Genomic DNA, 24225 nt, shown 5'->3' with positions numbered 1-24225 from the left:
CTAAGCCCATGTTGGGCGCTTAACCAGTTGATCCACACATGTGCCTCTCATTTGTTTCTGTTGGCTCCCTTGCTTACATCCATTATCCATTGGAGTGTGCTTTGTATATTCTGGCTTGATTTACATGTCTGTATTGCCCACTGTACCTGAAGTTCTTTGAGGGCAGGAACCAGTGTAAACTGGCTATCTTTAACATCTAGAATGATGCTTGAATACAGTAAATGCTCAGTAAATATATATTTTTTTCTGTAATGAAAGAAGTTCGAGTTGAGTCAAGTCCTTATAAACATATTTTGCTTCCCCAGCACAAAATAGGCACTTCTAAAAAGTTATGTCATTTTTTTTCTGGTTAGAAATTTACTTGTTTAGTCTGTGAACATAATTAGTCAGATTCAGTATGTAGTCCTGTGTTTACTTTCTAGTAAGCCTAATAAGAATTAGTTTTGAATGAACAGGCTAATCTCTGAGTTCTTGATGTTAGAAATTACTACAAAAGATATTTTGTTCTGTCTCCCCAGTACAACCTCTATAATTTCTGCAATTTGCTCTGACAACTTATTTTTGCAGAGTTTTTGCTTCTTTGATATCTTTGGAAGCTGGCCTTGGCTCCCACATTTTCCTTGTCGTTCTTCTCTTAGACACTCTAATTACCATGTCTCTCCCATTAAATAATTGAGCTCTTGATTATCATGAGGCTAATTATAGATACCAATAACTGAAAACCATTTACTAAGCCTCACATTGCCCCTTAAAAATTGTTTTACATTTTTCATTCTTGGGACGTCAACATGGAATGGTGAGTAAAAAAATATCTCACCGCGAGTTAGGAAATTTATATTCTACATTTGATTCTTCCTTGGTCCCAAATTTTCATATTCAGTATGAGATAAGTATACCAAAGTATATTGGTATGAATCTTTGCCTGAGGAGCACATGGCTGGCTTACTTGGTAGAGCATGTGACTCTTGATCTCTGGGTTATGAGTTTGAGCCCCATGTTTGGTGTAGAGATTACTTAAAAATAAAATCTTTAAAAACAAAAACAAACAAACCAAAACAACTGGCAGGTATGAAGCTTTGCCTGAGAGATAGTCATGCAGGAAAAGACAAGGCAAAATTATTTTTAAGAATTGCAAAATAACTCCACAGCACATATGTGCTAAAAATATACCAGTGTTTTATTTAGTGCCTGTCTTAATTCCTGTGAGGGCATACTACATTAGAAAATCATGGCATAGAATCATGTCTTCTTTCATGTATCAGGGAAGGACTCCAATATTTAGTTTTATTTATGGAAAAAGTTATTGCCTTAAACTTCTTCTTTAGAAAATATTCTTACTTTCCTCAGAGAGAATCTATTTGCATTCTAGCTTTCTTGGCATGTATACATCGAGGGCTCATTGTCAGATTAGAGCCACCGCCTGCACACTGTATCTTCCCACTACTTTTGGCATTGCTTTATTATCTGATAAATAGAAGAAATATGGAAGGAATATTAGAAAACTGTAAATAAAATTGGAAAAAAGTTGGATATATTCTATTATTGACCTCAAGGGTCTTGTTAGTCTATAATTATTTTTAAAAAGTTTTTAATGTTTATGTATTTTGAGAAGGAGAGAGAAAGACAGAGCGTGAATAAAGGAGGGGCAGAGAGAGAGAGAGACATGTAGAATCTGAAGTAGACTCCAGGCTCTGAGCAGTCAGCAGAGAGACTGGGATGGGGCTCAAACCCATGAACTGCTAGATCATGACCTGAGCTGGAGTCAGACGCTTAACTGACTGATCCTCCCAGGTATCTCTATAATTATTGGTTGCTGTATATAATATTGTGGTGTTTTTGTATTTACTTAAAAATAAGCGTTATAGATAAAGATGAATTTAGAGTGACTTCTTTTGGAAAATTTCATGTGGATAAGGTTATTGTGACTGTCGAAGTTCATTGTCACATAATCGTTATCCTGAGAGAGTTTATAGCCTGGTCAAAGGTGACAAGGCAGAAATTTAAAAATAATACTATAACATTTTATAGATACTAGTATAAGATTATTATTTAATGGGTATAGTGAAGCAGTCTATTTCATTGGAAAGTGATAAAATTGTTTGTGGAACAGATAATTTTTATTCATTTATTTTTTTATTAATAGTTTATTACCAAGTAGGCTTCCATATAACACCCAGTGCTCCTCCATGACCATCACGCTCCCCACCCCCCACTTCTTCCTTCCCTCTTCAGCCCTCAGTTTGTTCTCAGGATTCAAAGGTCTCTCATGATTTGCCAGAAGAGATAATTTTTTTTATTTTTTAATTTTTTATTTAAATAGCTTATTACCAAGTAGGTTTTCACATAACACCCAGTGCTCTAGAAGAGTTAGTTTTAACAAAAGGAGTGCGTGTTTACAAGGTTGGTAAATTAGCTTTGCTGTGTAACAAACCATCTCAAAATTTAGTGGCTTATAACAACAACTGTTTATTTAGGTCATTATTCAATGGGTTGTCAGTTTGGGGCTGAGCTTAGCTGGATGATTCTTCTACTCTCTGCTTGTGTATTGGTCTCCTGGGGCTACCGTAACAAGTTATACAACACACTTGGCACCTTAACATAAATTTATTCTTTCAAAGTTCTGGAGGACAGAAGTCTAAAATCAATGTATGAACAGAGCTGGTTCTGTCTACAGACTTGGAGGGAGAATCTATTCTATGCCTCTCTCCTAGCTTCTGGTAACTTCTGGAAACCTTGGTGTTCTTTGGCTTGAAGACTTCTTGCTCCAGGGTTGCCTGGGTGGCTCAGTCAGTTACGTGTCCAACTTCAACTCAGGTCATGATCTTCTGGTGTATGAGTTTATGCCCCATGTTGGGGGTTTATGTTGACAGCTCAGATCATGGAAACTACTTCGGATTCTGAGTTAACCTGTCTCTCTGCCCCTCCCTCACTCACAGTCTGTCTGACTGTAAATCTCTCTCTCTCTCTGTGTCTCTGTCTCTCCCTCTCTCAAAACTAAATAAATATTAAGAAAAAAAAGTCTTGATGATTACAGCTTTATAATACAGGTTGAAATCATGGAATTGTGATGCCTTCAGCTTTTTTTTTTCAGGATTGCTTTGGCTATTTGGGTTCTTTTCTGGTTCTGTTCAAATTTTAGGATTGTTTATTCTAGCTCTGCGGAGAATGCTGGTGTGTTTTTTTGATAGGGATTGCACTGAATATGTAGATTGCTTTGGGTAGAATCAACATTTTAATAATATTTGTTCTTCCAGTTCCTTACCATGGAATGTTTTCCATTTTTTGAGTCTTCTTCAATTTCTTTCACAGCTTTCTATAGTTTTCAGTGTATAGATTTTTCACCTCTTTGGTTAGGTTTATTCCTTTGGTATTTTGTGGGTTTTCATGCAATTGTAAATGGGATCGATTCCTTGGTTTCTCTTTCTGCTGCTTCATTATTGGTGTATAGAATGAAACTGATTTCTGTACATTGATTTTATATCCTGTGACTTTGCTGTATTCATGGATCAGTTCTGGCAGTTTTTTGGTAGTGTTTTGGATTTCCCACATAGAATATTATGTTATCTGCAAAGAATAAAAGTTTTACTTCCTCCTTACTGATTTGGATGCCTTTTATTTCTTTGTGTTGTCTGATTGCTATGGCTAGGACATCTAACACTGTGTTAAATAACAGTGACGAGAGTGGACATCCCTGTGGTGTTCCTGACCTTAGCGGGAGAGCTGTCAGTTTTTCCCCATTGAGGATGATATTAGCTGTGGGTCTTTTGTGTATGGCCTTTATGATCTTGAGGAATGGTCCTTCTATCACTACTTTCTTGAGGGTTTTTGTTTTTAATCAAGAAAGGATGCTTTATTTTGCCAAATGCTTTTTCTGCATCTGTTGAGAGGATCATGTGGTTCTTATCCTTCTTTTATTAATGTGACATATCATATTGATTTGCAGATATTGAGCCACTCCTGTATCTCAGGTATAAATCCCACTTGATTGTGGTGAATAATTCATTTAGGGTATAATTGGATCCAATTTGCAAGTATTTTGTTGAGAAATTTTGCATCCATTTTCATCAGGGAAATTTGTCTGTAGTTCTCCTTTTCAATGGGGTCTTTGTCTGGTTTTGGAATCAAGGTAATGCTGGCCTCATAAAATGAGTTTGGAAGTTTTCCTTCCATTTATATATTTTTTAAATAGCTTCAAAAGAATAGGTGTTAACTCTTTAAATGTTTGGTAAAATTCCACTGGAGAGCCATCCAGCCCTGGACTCTTTTTTGTTGGGAGATTTTTGATTACTGATTTAATTTCTTTAGTGGTTATAGATATCTTCACATTTTCTATTTCTTCCTGTTTCAGTTTTGGTGGTTTATATGTTTCTAAGAACTTGTCCATTTCTTCCAGATTGCCTGATTTGTTGGGATATAATTGCATGTAATATTCTCTTATTTTTATTTCTGTGGTGTTTGTTGTGATCTCTTCTCTTTCACTCTTGATTTGATTTTATTTATTTGAGTCCTTTCCTTCCTTTTGATAAATCTGGCAAGGGATTTATTGATTTTGTTAATTCTTTCAAAGATCCAGTTCCTGATTTCATCAATATGTTCTATTGTTTTTTCTTTTTAAATTTCAATATCATTGATTTATGCTCTAACCTCATTCTTTTATGCCCTCTGCTGGTTGGGGCTTTATTTGCTGTTCTTTTTCCAGCCCGTTAAGGTATAAGGTTAGGTTGTATATCTGATACCTCTTTTTCTTCTTTAAGATGGCCCAGATTGCAATATAATTCCCTCTTATGACTATCTTTGCTGCATCCCAGAGGTTTTGGGCTGTTGTGTTATTTTTTAATTTTTTCTTTAATTGCCTGATTAACTTGTTCATTCTTTAGTAGGATGTTTAAAAAAATTTTTTTAGTGTTTATACATTTTTGAGAGAGAAATGGAGTGTGAGCAGGAGAGGGGCAGAGAGAGAAGGAGACACAGAATTTGAAGCAGGCTGTAGGCTCTGATCTGTCAGCACAGAGCTGGATGCAGGGCTCAAATTCATGAATCGTGAGATCATGACCTGAGCTGACGTTGGATGCTTAACCAACTGAGCCATGCAGGCTCCCCTAGTAGGATGTTCTTTAATTTCCAAGTATTGGTGATCTTCCCAATTTTTTTCTTGTGGTTGATTCCAAGTTTCATAGCATTGTGGGCTGAAAATATGTATGGTATGATCTTGATCTTTTTGTGCTTACTGAGGGTTGATTGCGTCCCAGTATGTTCTGGAGAATGTTCCATGTGCACTTGAGAAAAAATGTGTATTGACCTGAGCTGAAATCAAGAGTTTCTTTCCTTAACTAACTGAGCCACCCAGGCGTCCCCAGCTTGTTAATGTCTTTAAAAAAAAAAAGAGCATTTTGGTGAGAATCAACTTTCCTTTTTTGAAGCTATATTGTAGTCTTTTAAGATATATCTTTTTAAATTTTGCTCAAGATGCCTTCATTTGTTCCACAGTTGCATAGGGTAATGCTTAAGATCTTCAGGTGGCTTTATTCTCAACAGTCTACTCTTATTTTAGCTGCCACATGTTGTATGCAGGCTTCATGTTCTTTCTCATACATAATCTAAACTTTTCTCCTTTTGTGCTTCTATTCTCTTACGTCCTTCATACTCGATATTCTCGATCCAACTCTCCAAGTTTAAAAGTTTCAAATATTACAAGTATTTATGTTATAATGTCATAAATTAAAACTTAAGAGTAAGAATTTTTAAAATTGTGGTATAGTTTTTTTAAATTGTGATATAGTGTTAACATTAGTTTCAGGTGTACCAGTAAGAAGTTTTTAAAAAATGAATTTTCATGGGATGAATCACTTAAAATTTATATAATTTTGTAATCGGAACTCCAAAAAAGTAGGCAAAACAAAACCCACCAAACAAAAAAGAAAAAAAATCAAGCCATAATAATAATAAAAATAAAATAGGACTTTACACTTAAATAATAATAATAATAAAAATAAAATAGGACTTACACTAGATAGGAAGGTGAAGGTTGAAGGAAGCCCGAAGAAAGTGTTGAGGGGACCAGAGCAAAGTGCGCACTGGTCTTGAGAACCATAGGAAACACTGTCAGCTTAGGACATGTGTGCAAACTGGGCTGGGAAGGACAGCAGAAGAATGGTGCAATGTGTGCCGTCACGTACTCTGCTTTCCTGTGGCGACTTGGAGGTTCAGAGCATACAGGTAGTGATATAAATCGAGTATGACCAACTTCAAGGTTCTAGTTATATCATTCCCTTGCTTACAAATCACAGTATGAGTTAATTCAGGTTTCAGAAAACAATCATTGAAGAATAAGCTATATTCCAGGGGCTCATGGGTGGCTCAGTTGGTTAAGTGTCCAACTCTTGGTTTCGGCTCGGGTCATGATTTCACAGTCTATGATTTCAAACCGTTGTCAGGCTCAGTGCTGCTTGTGCAGAGCCTGCTTGTGATTCTCTCTCTCCCTGCCTCTCTGCCCTTCCCCCACTCTCACTTGCATGCACTCTCTCTCTCAAAATAAATAAATAAATTAAAATAAAAACATAAGCTATATTCCAGTGTTCAGCTTCAGTTTCAATTTCCACCAATGAAATTGCCCTGATCCTCCTGGCTAGAAATGACATTGCTACTTTTATATACTAAAGTACTTTATAATTCTCTTAATGGCACTTATGTCTTCTATGCCATATTATACTTATCAAGGAGCATGATTTATTGCTTTATAAAATTGTAATTTTTTGAACAAATTTCTGGTTTCAATTAATTTGTGCATCTCTATAGCATCTCAGATGCTATCCTGCATATAATAGGTGTTTGAAGATGTTTGATGAATGAGTGATGAGTAAATGAAATGCAGTAGAAAAATGAGAGGGGAATAGATAAGGAAGAGAGTAGAATAAAATTGTGTGCTCCCTGCTTTTGGTTTCTGTTTCAGTGTTTGTTTGGTAGAGGCACTAAAGAATCTAGAGCTGGTTTAGTCATACGAGTAATTATAATTTGAGGTATCTCCAACATGAAAATTATTTCTCTTTTGTTTAAGACATACTTGTCCTCACAAAACTAATGAGAGAGGCACATCTCTGTTAGATTCTATAGATGTTCATTAATCTACTTTATAACTCAGATAACTTTTAACAATTGGTAACTCTCATCAAAAGAGATTTTAAATTTCTTCTAAATGTACAAAGTCAGAACCTGCTGACAATAGCAACTTCTAAATGGTATCAAATATGCCCTTGCTATAGAATTCCAACCAAGTGTGTCAACTAATTTCATCTCAACATGAGGAAATAACTATAATCACTTCATATTTAACTTTATAGATTAAGGGCAAATATAATTTACACAACATTTTGTGTAGAATTGGTCTCTTTCCCTTTTTTATTTTCCATGTTTTATTTTATTTGAGAGAGCACTTGTGTGCATGCATGTGTGCAAGTGGGGGAGGGGCAGAGGGAGAGGAAGAGAAAGAATATCCCAAGCAGGCTCCACACCCAGCCCATAGCCAGACTAGGGGCTTGATCTCACAATCTGAGCCGAAATCAAGAGTCACACACTTAACCTATTGAACCACCCAGACGTCCCTATTTTTCATATTTGATCCTTTAACACTTATGTATTATGCTTAGAAAAATAAAGAAATGAACCCCCTTCCGTGGTTTATTTAACACACAATTCTGTTAAATATAAGATCACTCTGTTCTTTAGTATTTTATATGTGCTGAATGCATAATCTACTCTAAAAAAATCACTTGTGTGAAGCATCATTTGCTATCTGATTTGAAGCCAGAAAGCCTGCAGCTTTCTGCTCCTCTGCTGCTCTGCTTATTACCTCCAGGTAACCATGATCTATTATTTTCTCTTCTTTGGGTTTCATTCTTTTTGTTTGTTTGTTTGTTGGAAAGTAGAGGCAATGTTTTTTTCCTCATAAGGTTATTGGCGGGATTAACTGAGATAATGTGGTCATACCTCCTAAATACGTTTTGATCTATCCCTTTCTCTCCATTTCAATCATTTTTTCCTGGGCTACCATTTTCCTTACCTGGACTTAATATATTAACTGCACTCAGAGTGGTTTCTCCATACTGCAGTCGGAAGAGATCTTTGTCAAAGATGAATCACTTCTCACTCCTATACTAAAAAGCCTTTTGTGATTTGCCATTGCTTGAGGATGAAAATGCACAATTTTTAACAAAGTTTACAAGGCCTATATGATTTAACTCTATATAATTTCTTGGCCCTGTTTTACCTAATCTTCCTCTGAACTTTCTTTGTTCCAACCACTGTGGACTTCTTTATTTGACTGACTGTTTAATACATCTCCTTGTCTTGGAAATATGTAAGCCTGTGGGAGGGACAGGTTTGAGTTGGAGGGGAGGAATCAAGATCAGGAACTCAGTTGTAGCCATGTTCAACTTCAGCTGTTGGTTGGCCTTCCAAGGAGAGACATCAAGTAGGCTGCTGGATGTACACAGCTAGACTTACAGACCATGCTGTCTGGAGACATAAACATGGGAGCTGGCACAAAAAGGTTATTTAAAGTAGTAAGACTGAATGAGTTCACCAAAGTCAGAGTTTGCTCATTTTTGTTTTTGTTTTTTCCATGTCCCAGGATCTACTTGTAGGTCAGGATCCAGCCTCTGTGCCTTCTACCTTTGTTTTCCTTCCACATGTGTAATAACAGCACTGTCTTCCTACTGCACCATAGCACCTGCAATGTTATATCGCAGTTGATATGTTGATATATATATCTTTGTATGTACTTTATATTGGTTGCCAATGTTTTCCCAGTTTGTCTGTCTTTTGCTCCTTTTTACCCTAGTTTTTTTTAAAAGCATGTAACAAGTGTAAAATTTTTTTGTTGTTTAATTTAGTTATCCTTTCCTTTGTAGTTTCCTCCATCGCTTTCTTGCAGCAAAAGGTCTTTCCATCCCAAGGGCAGATAAATATTTTGGTAGTTTCATATTTTAAAATTTAACTTTTAAAATCCATCTGGAATTTTGGTTGAATGTATTGTTAAGGCAGGGATCTGTTTACTGAGTGATGAAACAATTATTTTCAGATTCCTGAGCAAACTCTATTGTTTATTTTCATGCCCCATCGCTAACTACACAAAATTATTATGTGTTCTAGGAATATAACATCTTTGACCTTGGTTCTTCATAAAATACATTATTTTGGCGCCTTGGGTTAGCTGATGTGCTTCAAGCACCAGTAATAATGTGGAGACCTTAGTTTTGATGATGTTAACTCTAAAGATATAAGTAGTAATGTTTTATCATCCACAGAACCTTACACATTAACTCAAATGGATAATATTGTTAAACAAAGTGTTAAGTAGAAAGATTAAAAAAATCTTGATGTGTTTTTCTTTTTTCTCTTTATACTTAAATTTGGCTTAGCTCTAGGAATGACATATATATTTTAAAATTTGTTCTTTGAATTAAGATACCAAGTGATGACATTTCTTATTTGTTAAGTAGCACTATAGGCCAGAGTCAAAGTACCTGTCCCATCATAGGTGTTTTAGACAGAAATTCCACTCACTTATTTTAGAATTTTTAGAACTTATTCTCATCCCTGTGGAATAAACTGTGCAGTGTTAAATGAATTCATTTAAAGTCTAAATTTCTGTTATTTTATCTAAATTATATGTGGTGAATCAGATGTGATTGAAGAAAAAAGTAAATTGCTTTAAATTTTGTAATTTATTGTTAAGACATTCTGGTGACCTTTGTTAAATTCTTCCAATAAGGGAAAGGCCCTGGCTCCTGGCTCCTCCCTTTTATATTTGGACAGGTTGAGTAGTAGTAATGATTTTTTTTAAGTCTTAAGAACACATCTACTATGTGTACTATGTACACTACTATTCAATCTCATTCTATCCGGACCCAAAAACGTAAGAGGTTTAGATACAATTTTAGATTTTAGATATTTTTAGATAAATCTCTTCTGTCTAAATTGTTGGTATTTTCTATCTAAAACAATGGGAAAAACCTGATTCAATTATGAGCTATTCAATTCAAAGTCCAAATTCATTTGGATAGTGAGGGATACTTGTGTTGGGTCATTCTAGGTTTCATATATTATGGACCACTCAAAGGGTGAAGATAAAATGGAAGTACTCTTTTGTATTAAAAAACTGATGATCTCCACTTTCTCTGAGAAGCCAGCCAAAGATCTTGTCTTTAGTGTTCTAGAGTTTCCTGAGACTCATTACCAGACCTCAGTGGGGTTGGGGAGGGGGGAACAGACCACAGTCACAACTCAGAGGGGCCAGATTGCCTTGTTGAAATGGGCTCCTCAGAATTGCAAGTTAGAATTTCTTTGGCCACTAGGTGGCTTCAGCTGCCTGCAAAGAAAGGGTACAGATCAAAGATACTATGGGGTTGCTTTTCACACTTTATTTTAGGAAAATAATTTTATTTTGGGAGTACTTATTTCCTGAGCTAGATTGACATAACTAGTTCATAAAACTTAAAGATATTTGAGGATCATCTAGTCTCACTTTCTCATTTTAGAGATAACATTTAGGAAGACTTCTCTAAGTTGACTGCTATATAGGGGCAGAGTCAGTATTAGAACCCAACTGACTCATAGTGTAACTTTTTAGCTGTTGAGTTAGTGATATCAATTTATTTATTTGTTTGTCTGAAGTCATACCAGAGGACTATGTGGCACTGACCATGCCTAGGTTAAGTCCTGGAGAAAGAATATATGGGAATGCTGTGTCTAGAGGGGAGGTAGATGGGGAAGTGGGTAGAATAAATGATGGGGATTAGAGAGTGCCCTTGCTGAGAATAGCACCAGGTTGGTATGGAAGTGTTGAATCAGTAGAGTATACACCTGAAAGTAGTACACTGTATATTAACTTACTGGAATTTAAATGAAAACTTAAAAAAAATGTTCCGAGCAGCAAGAACCTGAAGAAATAGACGTAAAATTCAAGCACTTTTTGACTTTTGTGTCAAATATAAGAACTGGATAGACATACGTAGTATTTAAACTTTTCAAAAAAAAATGAGAATGTTGTGTTGAAGGCAGGTGGTGAAGTGGATGCTGGTGGCCACTTTATAGGAAAGATAGTATCTACTCTCAACCAAGTTAAGCTTTTAGATTAATGAGCTGACCACTTGCCATGACCCAAAACTGAGGAGTTTTAAGATTTCTTATTCATTCTGAATAAGGCTTAGACATGTATATACCTTATATCCTTTTTTTTTTCAGATAAATAGCAACATTTTTTCAAGTTGTCTTTCTCTCAAAATTTCTGTTAATTTTGATTAATATTTAATCTTTAGAACAGGATTAGAAATATTTTTTAAATAAAAGACTATTAGAAAACATAACAAATGAAAATCAGATGAGTTCCTTATATACCACCTCAAAATGACTCAAGCAAATATTGACTTTTTTTTTCTTCTGAGTAAGCTCGGGAAGAAGCAAGTAGTGTTCATTTCAATGAAATTCTTTTAATAGCAAGTTCAGGAAAACTTAGAACTTTTAAAAATGTTATGCCAAATGTATCTATAATTTATATATTAGGGCTAGTTTCTAGAGTAAAAAAGAGGGGTCCCTGGGTGCCTCTGCCTGTTGGGTGGCTGACTCCTGGTTTCGGCTCAGATCATGATCTCATGGGTTTGTGAGATAGAGCCCCTGCTGTCAGCACAGAGCCTGCTTAGGATTCTCTCTCTCTCTCTCTCTCTCTCTCTCTCTCTCTCTCTCTCTCTCTCTCTCTTTTTCTCCTCCTCCCTCAAAGTAAATATTTAAAGTGAAATAAAATAAGTGGCGTCATACATTAAGAAAAAAAGAAATAAGGTAGCCTAAGGAAGAAGGAAGAGTGAAAGAATGGGGAAGAAGAGATAATCAGGATTTGAAGAGTGGTAGAGAAAGAGCCTTGAAATGAGGAAATGGGATACTTCTCCCTCAGAGTGAAGAGCAAGAGTGACTGTGGCTGCTTGAGTAGGGTGTGTGTGAAGGAAGCCATGATGGGGAGCCTTGGGCAAAGTGGAAACACAGGTCCCCAAGGGAGAGAGAAGGAAAAGGAGCAGGTCAGGGAGTTCATTTCTCTTCAAAGTCTTGGAGGTCTTACTTCTCTAACACTTTTCACCATTCCCTGTATTGTCCTGTCTTTGCTCCTGTGGCTCAGCCATGGTCTTCAGCCAGCCCATAGCCCAGCTCTTGATCCATTGTAGTTCCACAAGTGTTCACATGATTGTTATGAATCTGCCAAGTGGAAGCCGGAGCAAGGATTAAATGATACAGTTACTTGAAAAGCTCTTGGAGCATGATTTATCATGTAGTTAGGTCTCCCAAAGTGACAGCATTAGGAGTGCTTATATAAATATAAATCATGTTTAAAACATTTGAATTGAGTCTTTAGAAATATATATATGGTCATTTTCTTAATGGCATGTTGAAGCTGAACTGAATAAAAATATTGTTGGTCAAATCTAAATCCACCAAAAATTTGAATTATATATCATTTTCTTTTTCTCTTTGTAGTGATTTAAAGGGAGTGATAGTCACGCTGAGTGATGATGGTCACTTGCAGTGTTCATACCTGGGGACAGACCCTTCTTTGTTCCAAGCTCCAAAAGTTGAATCTAGAGAACTACACTATGATGAACTTGATAGAGAATTGAAAGAACTTCAGAAAATCATCAAAGATGTTAATAAATCACAAGGTATCTCATTTGTAATTTTGTATTATTTGATTTTAGTATTCATTATAAAATTCATATTATCTTGTGTGTAGATAATGTTTTGAATATAGTTAGAAAATAGTTAATTTTCTCCTCCAGGCTTAATTAAAATCATATTTGTAAAAACAGTATTGCTGTTTAGCATACAAGGTCTTTGTGCTTAGTTTGTATTTTATAGTTTCTGAAAAGAAAAGTCCTGTATAAGATAATGCTTTTTTTAGAGTGTTTCAGGGACAGTACTATCTAATTTTTTTTTGTTAACTGTAAGAAAGGAACAAAGTACTTATTTCGGTAGTGGTTTTGGTACATGAGAGGAGCATTAAACTCTAGGGTGGTCACTTATTAACCTCTAATATCCCTGAAAACATTTTAGTTGCTTCTTTTAAAAGAAACCAAAGCAGTACATGAGTTACCATTTTGTTCCTAAAACTGTGGTCATTTGCAGCTTAGCGATATGATTTAGCTATGCAGTTAGTTAGCCATCCAAATGAAGTGTAGCTTGCTGTATGCTGATTTCTAATGACTCAGAGGCTGATGTTTTCAGTTTCTGGGTTTTGAACAACTCAATATTATCTTACTGTGGGATTCACAAGGGTATAATTTTATTGTAAATTAAAAGGAGAAATAAAATCCCAATCCTGCAGTGTGAATTGGACATGTGAAAAACATTATTTTAAGTTTTCTTCTCAGAGTCAGGTAAAAGTATTTTTTTAATGAGAAGAAATATGAACCATTTTCACAGAAGAGAAATGTTAAAACAAGTAGTTATAATAAAAGAAGCAGAGCATCAAGAGCCAATGAAAACACCAGAGCCAATCTTAATCCTGATCCAATCACTTTACTAGATTTAACTATTTTTGAGTCTCCATTACCAAGACAGATTCAGAGAAATTTAGATAGTATATTTTAAAGCTATGATTATTAAAGTCAAATTATTATGCCTTGGCTTCTCATGTCCTTTTAGAAGTTTTGAAAGTAAACCAGTGAAATGTAGATCTTTTAAGTACCTCTAATTACAGAAAACCTGTTTATTGTCAGCAGCCCCCTGTCAAATCGAGAATTGTTAAAATTGGATCTGTCACATTGTAATATACAGTTTTTTCCTCCAGTTTTGATCCTAGTGTTTTGGGGATTAATGGAATTACAAGTCTCTTTTTGTCATTTAAAAATATAATTGGAGAAGAGTGGCATATATATGAAATGTGAAATTTCCAGAGTTCATTAAATAAATTTAATGTGACTTTTCACATTTTGTGTCTTGAGATTTTGCCCTTTCCATAAACTATGTGCTAATGATATTTTGATTAACACTCAATTGTGTAAAAGATTTCTCAGAAAAATCCCTTATAGCTAAAAGTTGTGTGTGTGTGTGTGTGTGTGACCATAGTAATACCCTTGAGTGAGGAGGGTTGGGCTATTTTAAAGTTGTCATTACCTTGATCCTTCTGTGTATTTTGAAATAACTGCTAATTAAGCTAGGGATGTGCCCACAGACTTGGGTGCAAAGTTCATTGTTTACATAATCTCAAATTTTAGTTAATATTTAAAGTTCCCTGCCCCTTCTTTGCCATCATCATTTGGTTTTAGTCCTACCAAAAAAATAAAACCAAACCAAAACAAAAAAGCCAACAACAATAACAACAACAACAAAGAACCCAAAGAGAAACTTGTAAGAAAGAGGGATTTTTAAAATATCCTATTTCTAGATATTGAAAACAGTTAGTATTGTGTAACCTTATAAAACTGTGGTATATTTTTTGATTAAAATACCTGTAATTATATAAAAGCACCAAATCATTTCATTGCAGAAGATTATGAGAAGTTAAAACTCTGAACTTTTTGATGACCTCATTATCCGTTTAAATGCCACTTATTTTAGTATAGTGATTTTAACTTGCAAAAATAAGTTCACAGTCTTGTGGATTGTTTTCAGTATTTAGAGCTTTTTTTATTTCTTCAAAGCAAGAGTTTCAGCAAAATTTAAAGCCAGTTTAAGGAGTACATTTTGTTGTACACATGGTGTATATTATCTACTGTAATAAAAGTGTTTTTGAAGCTGATTTTATGTGTGTAACTTATATGAGGAATGTATGTTGTAAGCATGAAATTATAGTAATAATTTCTGTGTGGCTCATGGGTTTTGAAGCTTTTCATACTCATTAGCATGATCCCTGCCTAGCATTTCTTTTACTAGTAGTCAACAACATCTGTCATTAGGCACTTTCAAAGACAGAATTTTCTTATGATTTAGCCAGTTGGTCATGATTTCTACTTGGGGTGGGTGTGAAGGAGTGGGCTTGGTATTGAGATAGTCTCCCATGCAGTTGTGTCTTAACAAAGGGAAAGAGAACAGTAAGAAAGGGGCATAGAATGTGGGGTTTTTAAAAAATTTTTAAATGCTTATTTGAGAGAGAGAGATATACAGAGAGAGACAGACAGACAGAGCTTGAGTAAGTGGAGGAGGGGCAGAGAGAGAGAGAGAGAGGAAGACACAGAATCCGAAGCAGGCTCCGGGCTCTGAGCTGTCAGCACAGAGCTCGATGCAGGGCTTGAACTCAAAGAACCTTGAGATCATGACCTGAGCAGAAGTCGGATACTTAACCGACTGAGCCATCCAGGTGCCCCAAGAAAGGAGCATATGAATGAAAGTCTGTACCCCATTGGAAATAAGTCTAGGATAACTAAATTGCCTTTACCATTGAGTACTAGAAGCATTTGTACTTGGTGGCCTTGTTGGAAGATGCATTGTTTAGGGCTGTGTCTGGCTGCACATAGTACCATACTCAAGTAAGGTGGCTTAAACAAGGCAGAGGCTTCTTTCTTTCCCATGGAAAACAAGTCCAGTGATGGCAGACCAGGGTTGGTTTGGCCATTCCGCTGTCATCAGGGACTTTAGTTTCTTCTATCCCAGGGTCATCTATTGGTCCAGGAAGGCTTCTGGAACTCCTGCCCTCACATCTGCAGCTGAGTCAACCCCCTGAAGGATCTTTCCTGGAAGCCACACCCTGAGCAGCTCCTACTCACATCTTACTGGCCACTCCAAGCTGCAAAAGAGGCTGGGAAATTTAGTGTTTCAGCTGAGCACTTTGTTATTTAGAATAAAATTGGGCTTCTTTTAGTAAAGGACTGATGAATGGCTATTGGGTAGGCAATGTCAGGCTTTGTACTCTCACTAAGTAAGTTATGGAGATTCCTATACTGAGTATTGCAATACTGATGGGAATGGCTGATGGCAGTTGTAGGCAGTTCTTCTGCTTGTGAGACAGCTGATTCCTGTGGCATCATCCAAGAACTTTCCACGTTTTCAGTCAGCCATCCTTGGTGTGTGAGGGATGTTTCCTCTAAGGGTCACAGGGTAATTCCAGCAGTTCCAGGTATGATGTGCAAATATGATTTCCAGGGAAAAGAGAGATATTTCTCCCAAGTCTCCCTTTTTATTATGGGGAAATGGCTTTCCCAGAAGCATGTGCCAGCATCCCCTACTTTCAACTTCCCTCACCTCTTGTCTGCCAGGATTAAGCACCATGCTTATGCCTAAAACAACAAATGGTCAGGGGAATGAAATCACCATGATTCGATCTGACCAATCCAATGACTTTGAAATGTGTCAGCAGAAATAGGGCTCTGCCACAAAGGAGGAAGAGGGGAAAGTGCATGTTAGGTGGGAGCCAGCAGGCTGTTATTTTTATATATATATATATATATATATATATATATATATATATATATGCTTATATATATAACACATATTACATATATATTATATATATTACATATACACACATATATATGTGCATACATATACTTATGTTTCCTGTTTATTTAGGATCTCTGTCACTTGTTCATCATATCTCATTGTGCACTATAAACATTTTTTAAATTGTGAAATTTTAAGTTGTGAAAATAACATCAATATGGTGAAAATAATTCTAACAGTACTAAAAGGGTAAGCTTTCAGATCCTGGTTCCACCAAATTTTTAAAGGTGACCTTTTTCAAGAGTGTTTGTGTATTCTTTAAAAAATGTTTCATGGTTATTTAGTAATTTTTACACAAATATGTGCATATTAGATCCATTGTACTACATCTTGCTTTTTTAAATTAATAGGCACATCTTGGAGTTCCTTTCTTATCAATGAATACAGTTGGACAACATTCTTACTTATAGCTTTAAGCTTTGGATCCTTGCACATTGCGGATATACCATAATCTAGTCCACTATTTCCCTATTAATAGAAATATAGATATGTAGGTTGTTTTTTGTTTTTTTTAAGGATTTATTTATTTTTAAATGTTTTTTTAATTTTTTTTTGAGAGGGAGAGACAGACAGACAGATAGACAGACTGTGAGTAGGGAAGGGGCAGAGAGAGAGTGAGACACAGAATCCTAAGCAGGCTCCAGGTTTTGCGCTGTCAGCACAGAGCCTATGGGGGGCTCAAAGTCACAAATGGTGAGATCATAACCTCAGTGGAAGTTGGATGCTTAACCAACTGAGCCACCCAGGTACCCCTGTTTTTGTTTTTAATAGCTACTAGCAGCAGAGAACTTTCTTGGGCATGTCTGTGAGTATTAGATAAATGCTAATGAGTAGAATTGTTAGGCCACAGGATATGTATGTTTTACATTTTGATAGGTCTGACTAACTTTCCTTCAAAAAGGTTGTACTAGTTTGAGCTTCTGCCAGCAATGTTAAGGAGGAGGACACTGAAGTTCCCAACACTGGTCAGTCACTGGGTCACATCTTAGCTAATATCTTTGAGAAAGATAGTTTTTTTTTTAAATATTATAGTAGGGGACGAATTATCATCATGTTTCTAATTCTGTAATGTATTAGTTTTCAACTGTGAGTATGTTTGTGGGGTTATTTTTTGATAATATGATGTAGAAAAATCTTTTTTTTTAAAAAAACTGTATACGGCAGGTTTACTTTATGATTAAAGACTATTTTTCTTTTTAAACTACAGGTATTTGGCCCATGACTGAGAGAGAAGATGACTTGAAAGTTTCTGCTATGGTTTCTCCTAACGTTGATTCAGTGTCTGTAGGTTTATTTGCAGACTTTAAAAGGGTTTATGATAGTGGTGGACTCTGCTGATTAGGGATTAATATGTATTGGTTCAAATTTTTGGTCCCAGATAAAAACTTTAAGGAGGATAACAACTTTAGTCTTTATTGTTTTCTAGAAAAAATATTTCCAACCTCTTAGTGAGGAGTTCCTTAGGTGGGATTTCAGTCTAAAAGAAGGGGAGGAAGGAGCAGAAATAGAAGAACTTTTCCTAATCTCTTTTTTTAAAAAACCTTTTCAGTACCAGAATATTGAGATAATCACAATCCAGGTGAATAATACTTGACCCCACAAGATTTTTGTTGAAGGTTCAGTGAGATCATGTCTATGAAAGCCCTAGCTCAGAGTTTGCTAATTTGCAGTCTTCAGTACATTATGGTGGTTGTGTTGGTGGTGGTGGTGGTGGGGGAGGTCTTTGTGTGTTAGTTTAACAGTAAACAATTGGACCAGGAGTTATTTTTCCTCATTTCTATCTGTGTGACCCAGGACGAAGTATTTAATTTTCTTAGTCTCAATTTTTCTCATCTGTAAAATGGGAATAATAATAGAATCTACTTTGTTGAATTGTTCTGATAATTAACAAACAGCATCATCATCATCATCATCAAATTACATTTTAGTTCTTCAAGCATTATCATTATCACCATCACCGCCGCATTCCACTACTTGTCCACTGCCATCTCCTTAGTGTCTGTCACATAATGAGCGCGCAGTATATTTTGCTATATAAATGAATGGAGACGAGAAACAACAAGGATGAAGGAGTGACTGTCCTTTGTTACGTTGTCCCATCTCCATGTTTAGTTTCCTCTAAGCACTTGTTAGATTATAATTGGTTAGGTCTCACTGCCTGCAGTTTGGGCAAAATCTATTAAGTTTACCTGTGTCTAAATCAGAAGTTGATCAGTTTTGGCAAGTGATCAAATTCACTGTTTTGTTTTTTTTTAACTGTATTTAGAGTTCATATCCTATAATTTTACCTAGGAAATGACTTTGATATTTAGGTATCAGAGCATAATATAGCAAGTACTTGTCCTAAGTTTTCAAAGATTAATCTTAGTATAAAGAGCCAACCCAAGCTGTGATAAAAATCATGTTAACATTGCCATAATATAGTAAGTTGGGTGTACTTTTAAAAAAAGTACTATATATGAAAGGAACATTCACTCAGCTTAGTCACATAGTAGAGGCACTGTTTTAAACATTGGCCATTCAGCACACACCATTTCTCACTCTACCTGAAGGGTGTAGTCTAAGTGGAACATTTTTGCTTAGTTAGCTGACAAATGCACACACATTTTCTTGCCTTGGAAATGATTCCTATTTTCCTTTGGGCAACTTATGTAATTTTTTTTTAGCTTCCCTTAAACATAAGCTATTTGGAAGGAGGAATTCCCTTTCCTTTCTTTAGCAACTTTTGATCTTTGTAGGAAAAGGCCTTATGTAATAGCACTATATTGTAATGTATATTTCCCTATTGGTAACTCAGAATGCTGTTTCCTCTTAACTAGGTGTCTCTTTCCAGTTTCATTTTCCATGTCTTACACTTTTTTCCTTCTTAAGAGATTCCTGAGAGTATCATGTTCATCCCATTTGAAAACACTAGCCCAACGATTTATGTGGCTATGGTGCCATGGTGTCTTTGTGTAGCTGTTTCTCTCTGTCTATAATTTTATGTTCCCAAAGGACTGCTGTCCTTGAAGTACCTAGGTGTTTAGACATGGATTGAAAAGAGCAGGAAACAGGAGAATGTTGACTTCTCTTCTAGATCTGTGGACAGCTAAATGTAAAACATTTCCTGGATTTTAGGTTATGCTAGAGCACAAAGCTTGGTTTAATATTTTATTTTGTCATTATTAAAGCACACATCTAAAAAGTAATATAATTTATAATACAGTGAGGTCTTTTATAGAGGAGATAAGCATTGCTATTCTATCATCTGGATTGAGAAGATGGATCAGAGTTCATATATGGTTTTCTGTGGAATCATAAGTGGAAAATGAATCTCCTCACTCTTCTTATAAAAAGAACAGCAGTGAGTCTGACATGGGGTACAGACTCATGGCCTCATGAAGTCATGAGCCATAAGATCATGACCTGAGCTGAGTCAGACGCTCCACCAAACGAGCCACTGAGGTGCCCTGAGTCTCCCAACTCTTAGTTATATTGTAGCAATCCCCATTGCCTAGAAGTGGATGAGTTTTTCTTAGCAAGACAATTTCAAATAAGTTAACTAAAAACACAATGGATCTATTCATTGGTTGGATTAGTGATTATATGATCTTAATTATTCCCCACTAATGGCTATTATTAGAAAATGTTACCCCTTGGTCTTATCAAGTGAGCATTTTTTTCCTCTTAATCTATAACTCTAATAAATAAATTATAACTTATAAGGAAATGTTTGCTTCATTATATTATGCTCTGAATTCTTTAAGAGGTAGGATCAAGTAACCCAGGCTGATGCTCAAAGAGTGACCTAGTTATGATATGAGCTCATAAAAAAATACATTTCTACTTTATTTTATTTTCTAAGTATAAGGCCACTGAAGCTTTATATCATTAGTTACATGTCTTAGATACATACTTTTAAAAAAAATTTAATGTTTATCTATTTTTGAGAGAGAGAGACAGAGTATGAGCAGGGGAAAAGAAGAGAGAGGGAGACACAGAATCTGAAGCAGGCTCCAGGCTCCATACTGTGAGCACAGAGCCTGACGCGGGGCTCGAATCCATAAACCGTGAGATCATGACCTGAGCCAAAGTCGAACGCTTAACCACTGACCACCTATGCACCCCACATATTATCAATCAGAATAAAGCATACCTTTGGCAAGTTGAAAATACAAGGACCTAAAAAGAATGGCATAATGCTTATCTGAGAAAAATGAGGAGGCCTTCTTCTGTACAATAGATAGAATGATCTAATAGAATTAATTAGTTTCAACATTTAAGTAAATTTGTCAAGGGAGTGGTTTGACAAAAATACTATTGACAAAATATGTGACCTTTTCTTTCCTTTTTGGAAAAGGTTTTTATTAGCTCATGACTTTGCAGTTTGAAGGCATTCAAAAAGCCATATTAAGCTTTTTAGTCTGTCTTTAGAGTGATAAGTCCTTTATTGTTAGTTCCCTGTTTTGATGGTGGGAAGTATATATTGCACCCATTGTGTTTACTCATTGATGGACATGTTAATTTGAAACCATTCTTTCCTCCCTTCTTTTCTCAATTCTGTATTTACAGCAAGCTGCTGATGTTGACATGGGAACTGACCTTGTCCCTTCAGTCACAGTGAAGGTATTGTACCATAGTTCTAGACTGTAATGTGCAAACAGTATTACACATTTCATCACATCTGCCACTGTTGTCACTGTACAAGTAGCTTATGGAAATGTTAAACAAGCATGAGTAGCAAAGATAACCTTTATTGTTTCTGGCAAATATAAAACTGATAATTGCATTCATTGTAGTATTATATTAATAATTCTATGGTCTTTGCTTACTATTACATTTAAATGATGCAGAGCCTTTTTTCTAGAAACAAAATTAATATTTAAAGGAATTGTGTCATGTATCATCACCATTTATGATAGACCAACCAGTTGATTACATCATCATATGTATTTTGGGGAATCATGTGAATGCTAATATCTTTCTTCTTTGTGTAATTATGTGTGTGCTTGAGAAGAATTTCCAGTCATCTACCTGCCATAATGTTAGCTTTAAATGGATGTATTTATAGCAAGAAAATATAAAATGAAGAAGCCACAAAGTAGAGTAGTGACAAATTGATAGTACTAAAAAAAATAGTATATGAAGGATGTGGTTTTGGTTAAAATTTTTAGTCCTGTCGTTGTAGAATTTTAGAACTAGAACTCAAATGTAGAACTCTCTTAAGGCTTTTAGATTAAAGTGTGGTAATCAGTCAGCACATTATTAAGCTGAAAATATTTATCACTACCCAGACCTTGGAGCCGGGAAAAGTTGTGGATCTTGGCGATTTGCTTAGTCAAAACTTGGACGGGGCTTTATATTTTCTTAGATTATGGGTTGCTGTCCTTGGAGGAGCTTGACAGGGCACCAGGCTTTACCAATTGTGTTCGCTTACACTGGACCCAGCGGGTGGCCCAAGTGTGGGGATCTTTGGTAGAAGTTGAAGGGAGCCCAATCTTGTAACAGTTTCCTAAGCTAATGTTTTTGGATTCTTGCCACTGGAAACAAGGGTGGTCTTTCCCCAGTTCTCCTTCCCCCCATCCAATCAAAGGCTCTATCTCATTAATACTTCTGAGTCTGGAAAAGCATTAGTGGCAAGAAATCAAACACTTAAGAAAAAAAAAAAACTCTGCAGAGTTCCAGGAATGATCTATAGACTTTTGTGTAGAGAAACTTCTTTAATTTCTCTCTGATACTGTTCACACACACACATGATAATTCAGGAACACACTATAAATTGCGAAAAGAAGTCTTGTGCTTAAATCAGATAACATTGCTCATGCTAATCCCCCTCCCACTGCTAACACTAGTTATTGCTATAAGTAAATACACTTTTCTCTCCCATGCAGTTCTTAGGCTTTCATGTGTAATAATAGCTATGTTAAAATGATGGCATGACACCACTGGAAAGTTCTCCTTCATTAGTGGAAGTTAAACGGTATTTGAGAATGACTAAGTCTCAACTCTTTTTCTTAATTGCCATTATAAGAGCATGAGAAAGAATGTAACACACGAGGGTTGCATAAAATCAGCTGGACTTACACAATGGACACAATGACTTCCTGATTCTGTCTGACAGTTCCTATACAAATTTTGCTATAAATCTCTCCTTATAGCCTTTTATAACAACAGCAGCCAAGATATATAACCATGCTAGTTTCCATCATAATAAATCCTGTTAATTGAGAAAATTTTTCCATCCGTTCCAAGTGAATGAAGATGTGGCTACCTTGTGTGTGCATGATGCGTGACCATCTATTTCAGACAACTAAGGTTGCTCATACCTGGCCTTTGGAGTCATATTTATATATCTAGGAGAAAAATTTGGTGTTATATTTCCTAAGGGTAATATTTCATTTTGTTAGAACCAGAAAACAACATGGAAAATTCTTGTATTAATGTTTTATATTTTCCCCTTAATATTCTATAATTATTTTTCTCTTAAAATATGAGGTTTATGATCTAGCTAAGTCTTTAACTCTCTCTCTCTCTCTCTCTCTCTCTCTCTCTTTGGCTCAAACACAGGTCTTCTTTGTTCGTCTAGTTTTTTTGGTCACACATCTCCTTGATTCACATTTGAAAGTGCCTAGCCCATTGTTGGGATTTAATAAATCTGTGCACGAGCGCTATCATGATCTTGCTAACAATGTGAAATTGTGTGATCACTGTCTAGGTGCACATTGTTATGCCAGGTAGAGTCAGAATGTCTGTTTTCTTACAAGTGGCTTATTGCTACTTTAAGGATTTTTTATTTTCCCTTTTAAAACTAAGCTCTTATGATACATTCCTGGTGATAGTTTTCACCTCTCTTGCACATGTTGGCTTGTTGATCTTGGGCATGTTATTTAGCTTCTCTGAACCTCTTTTTTATTTTATTACAAAATGTTGATAAAAATTATTTTATTAAAATTTTAAATAAAAATTATTTATTTAAAATTTCTTAAAAATTTGTTTAAAAATTTTTAATGTTTTTTAATTTATTTTTGAGAGACAGAAAGAGACAGTGGGAGCAGGGGAGGGTCAGAGAGAGAGAGAGATACAGAATCTGAAGCAGGCTCCAGGCTTTGAGCTAGCTATCAGCACAGAGCCTGCTGCGGGGCTTGAACCCATGAACCGTGAGATCATGACCTGAGCTGAAGCCAGATGCTTAATTGACTGAGCCACCCAGGCACCCCATTAAAAATTTATTTTAGAGAGCCAGAGAGAGTGTTGGGGAGATGAGCAGTGGGAAAGAGAGAGAGAGAATCTTAAGCAAACTCCATGCTCAGCACAGAGCCTGATATGGGGCTCAATCCCAAGACCCTGGGATCATGACCTGACCGGAAATCAAGAGCCGGATGCCCACCCGACTGAGCCACCCAGGTGCCCCTCTGAACCTCTGTTTTTAAACTGTAAAATGGGGATACTTTTTTATTTGCAGAGCTGTGACTTAACCACAGTTGAGTAAGAGCATGCGCTCTGGATTCTAGCAGACAGAAGTTAAATTGTTAATCAGAGTGGCCTTGGGCAAATTATTTAGCCTCTCTGAGATAGTTTTCTCTTCTGTAAAATGATATTTAGTGATAACACCTGTTTCAGAATGTTGTGAAAATTAAATGAGATAATGAACATAAATAATTTATTAGCATGGTTCATGAATATAGAGAGCAGCTACTGGTTATCATTAATATTGTTAATTTTATTTTAAAATATATGTATAGACTAGCATTTCAAATATATGTGTAGACT

At 35.8% G+C, this 24225-nt stretch overlaps 1 protein-coding gene across 1 annotated transcript in view; it reads left to right on the top strand.

Annotated features, from left to right (window-relative positions):
- Positions 1-24225, top strand: part of BBS9 (Bardet-Biedl syndrome 9) — a 445423-nt gene that overhangs the window by 172280 nt on the left and 248918 nt on the right. Inside the window, exons 10-12 of the mRNA XM_029925279.1 lie at positions 12520-12701; positions 17684-17760; positions 21028-21081. Coding sequence (XP_029781139.1) covers positions 12520-12701; positions 17684-17760; positions 21028-21081 — 313 coding nt within the window. The remainder of the gene's footprint in view (positions 1-12519; positions 12702-17683; positions 17761-21027; positions 21082-24225) is intronic.

The sequence above is a fragment of the Suricata suricatta genome, chromosome 2 (genome assembly GCF_006229205.1).
Source record: "Suricata suricatta isolate VVHF042 chromosome 2, meerkat_22Aug2017_6uvM2_HiC, whole genome shotgun sequence".
NCBI classification, from domain to species: Eukaryota; Metazoa; Chordata; class Mammalia; order Carnivora; family Herpestidae; genus Suricata; species Suricata suricatta.
The sequence above is the reverse complement of the archived record's forward strand: the minus strand, read 5'-3'. Positions and strand labels throughout refer to the sequence as shown.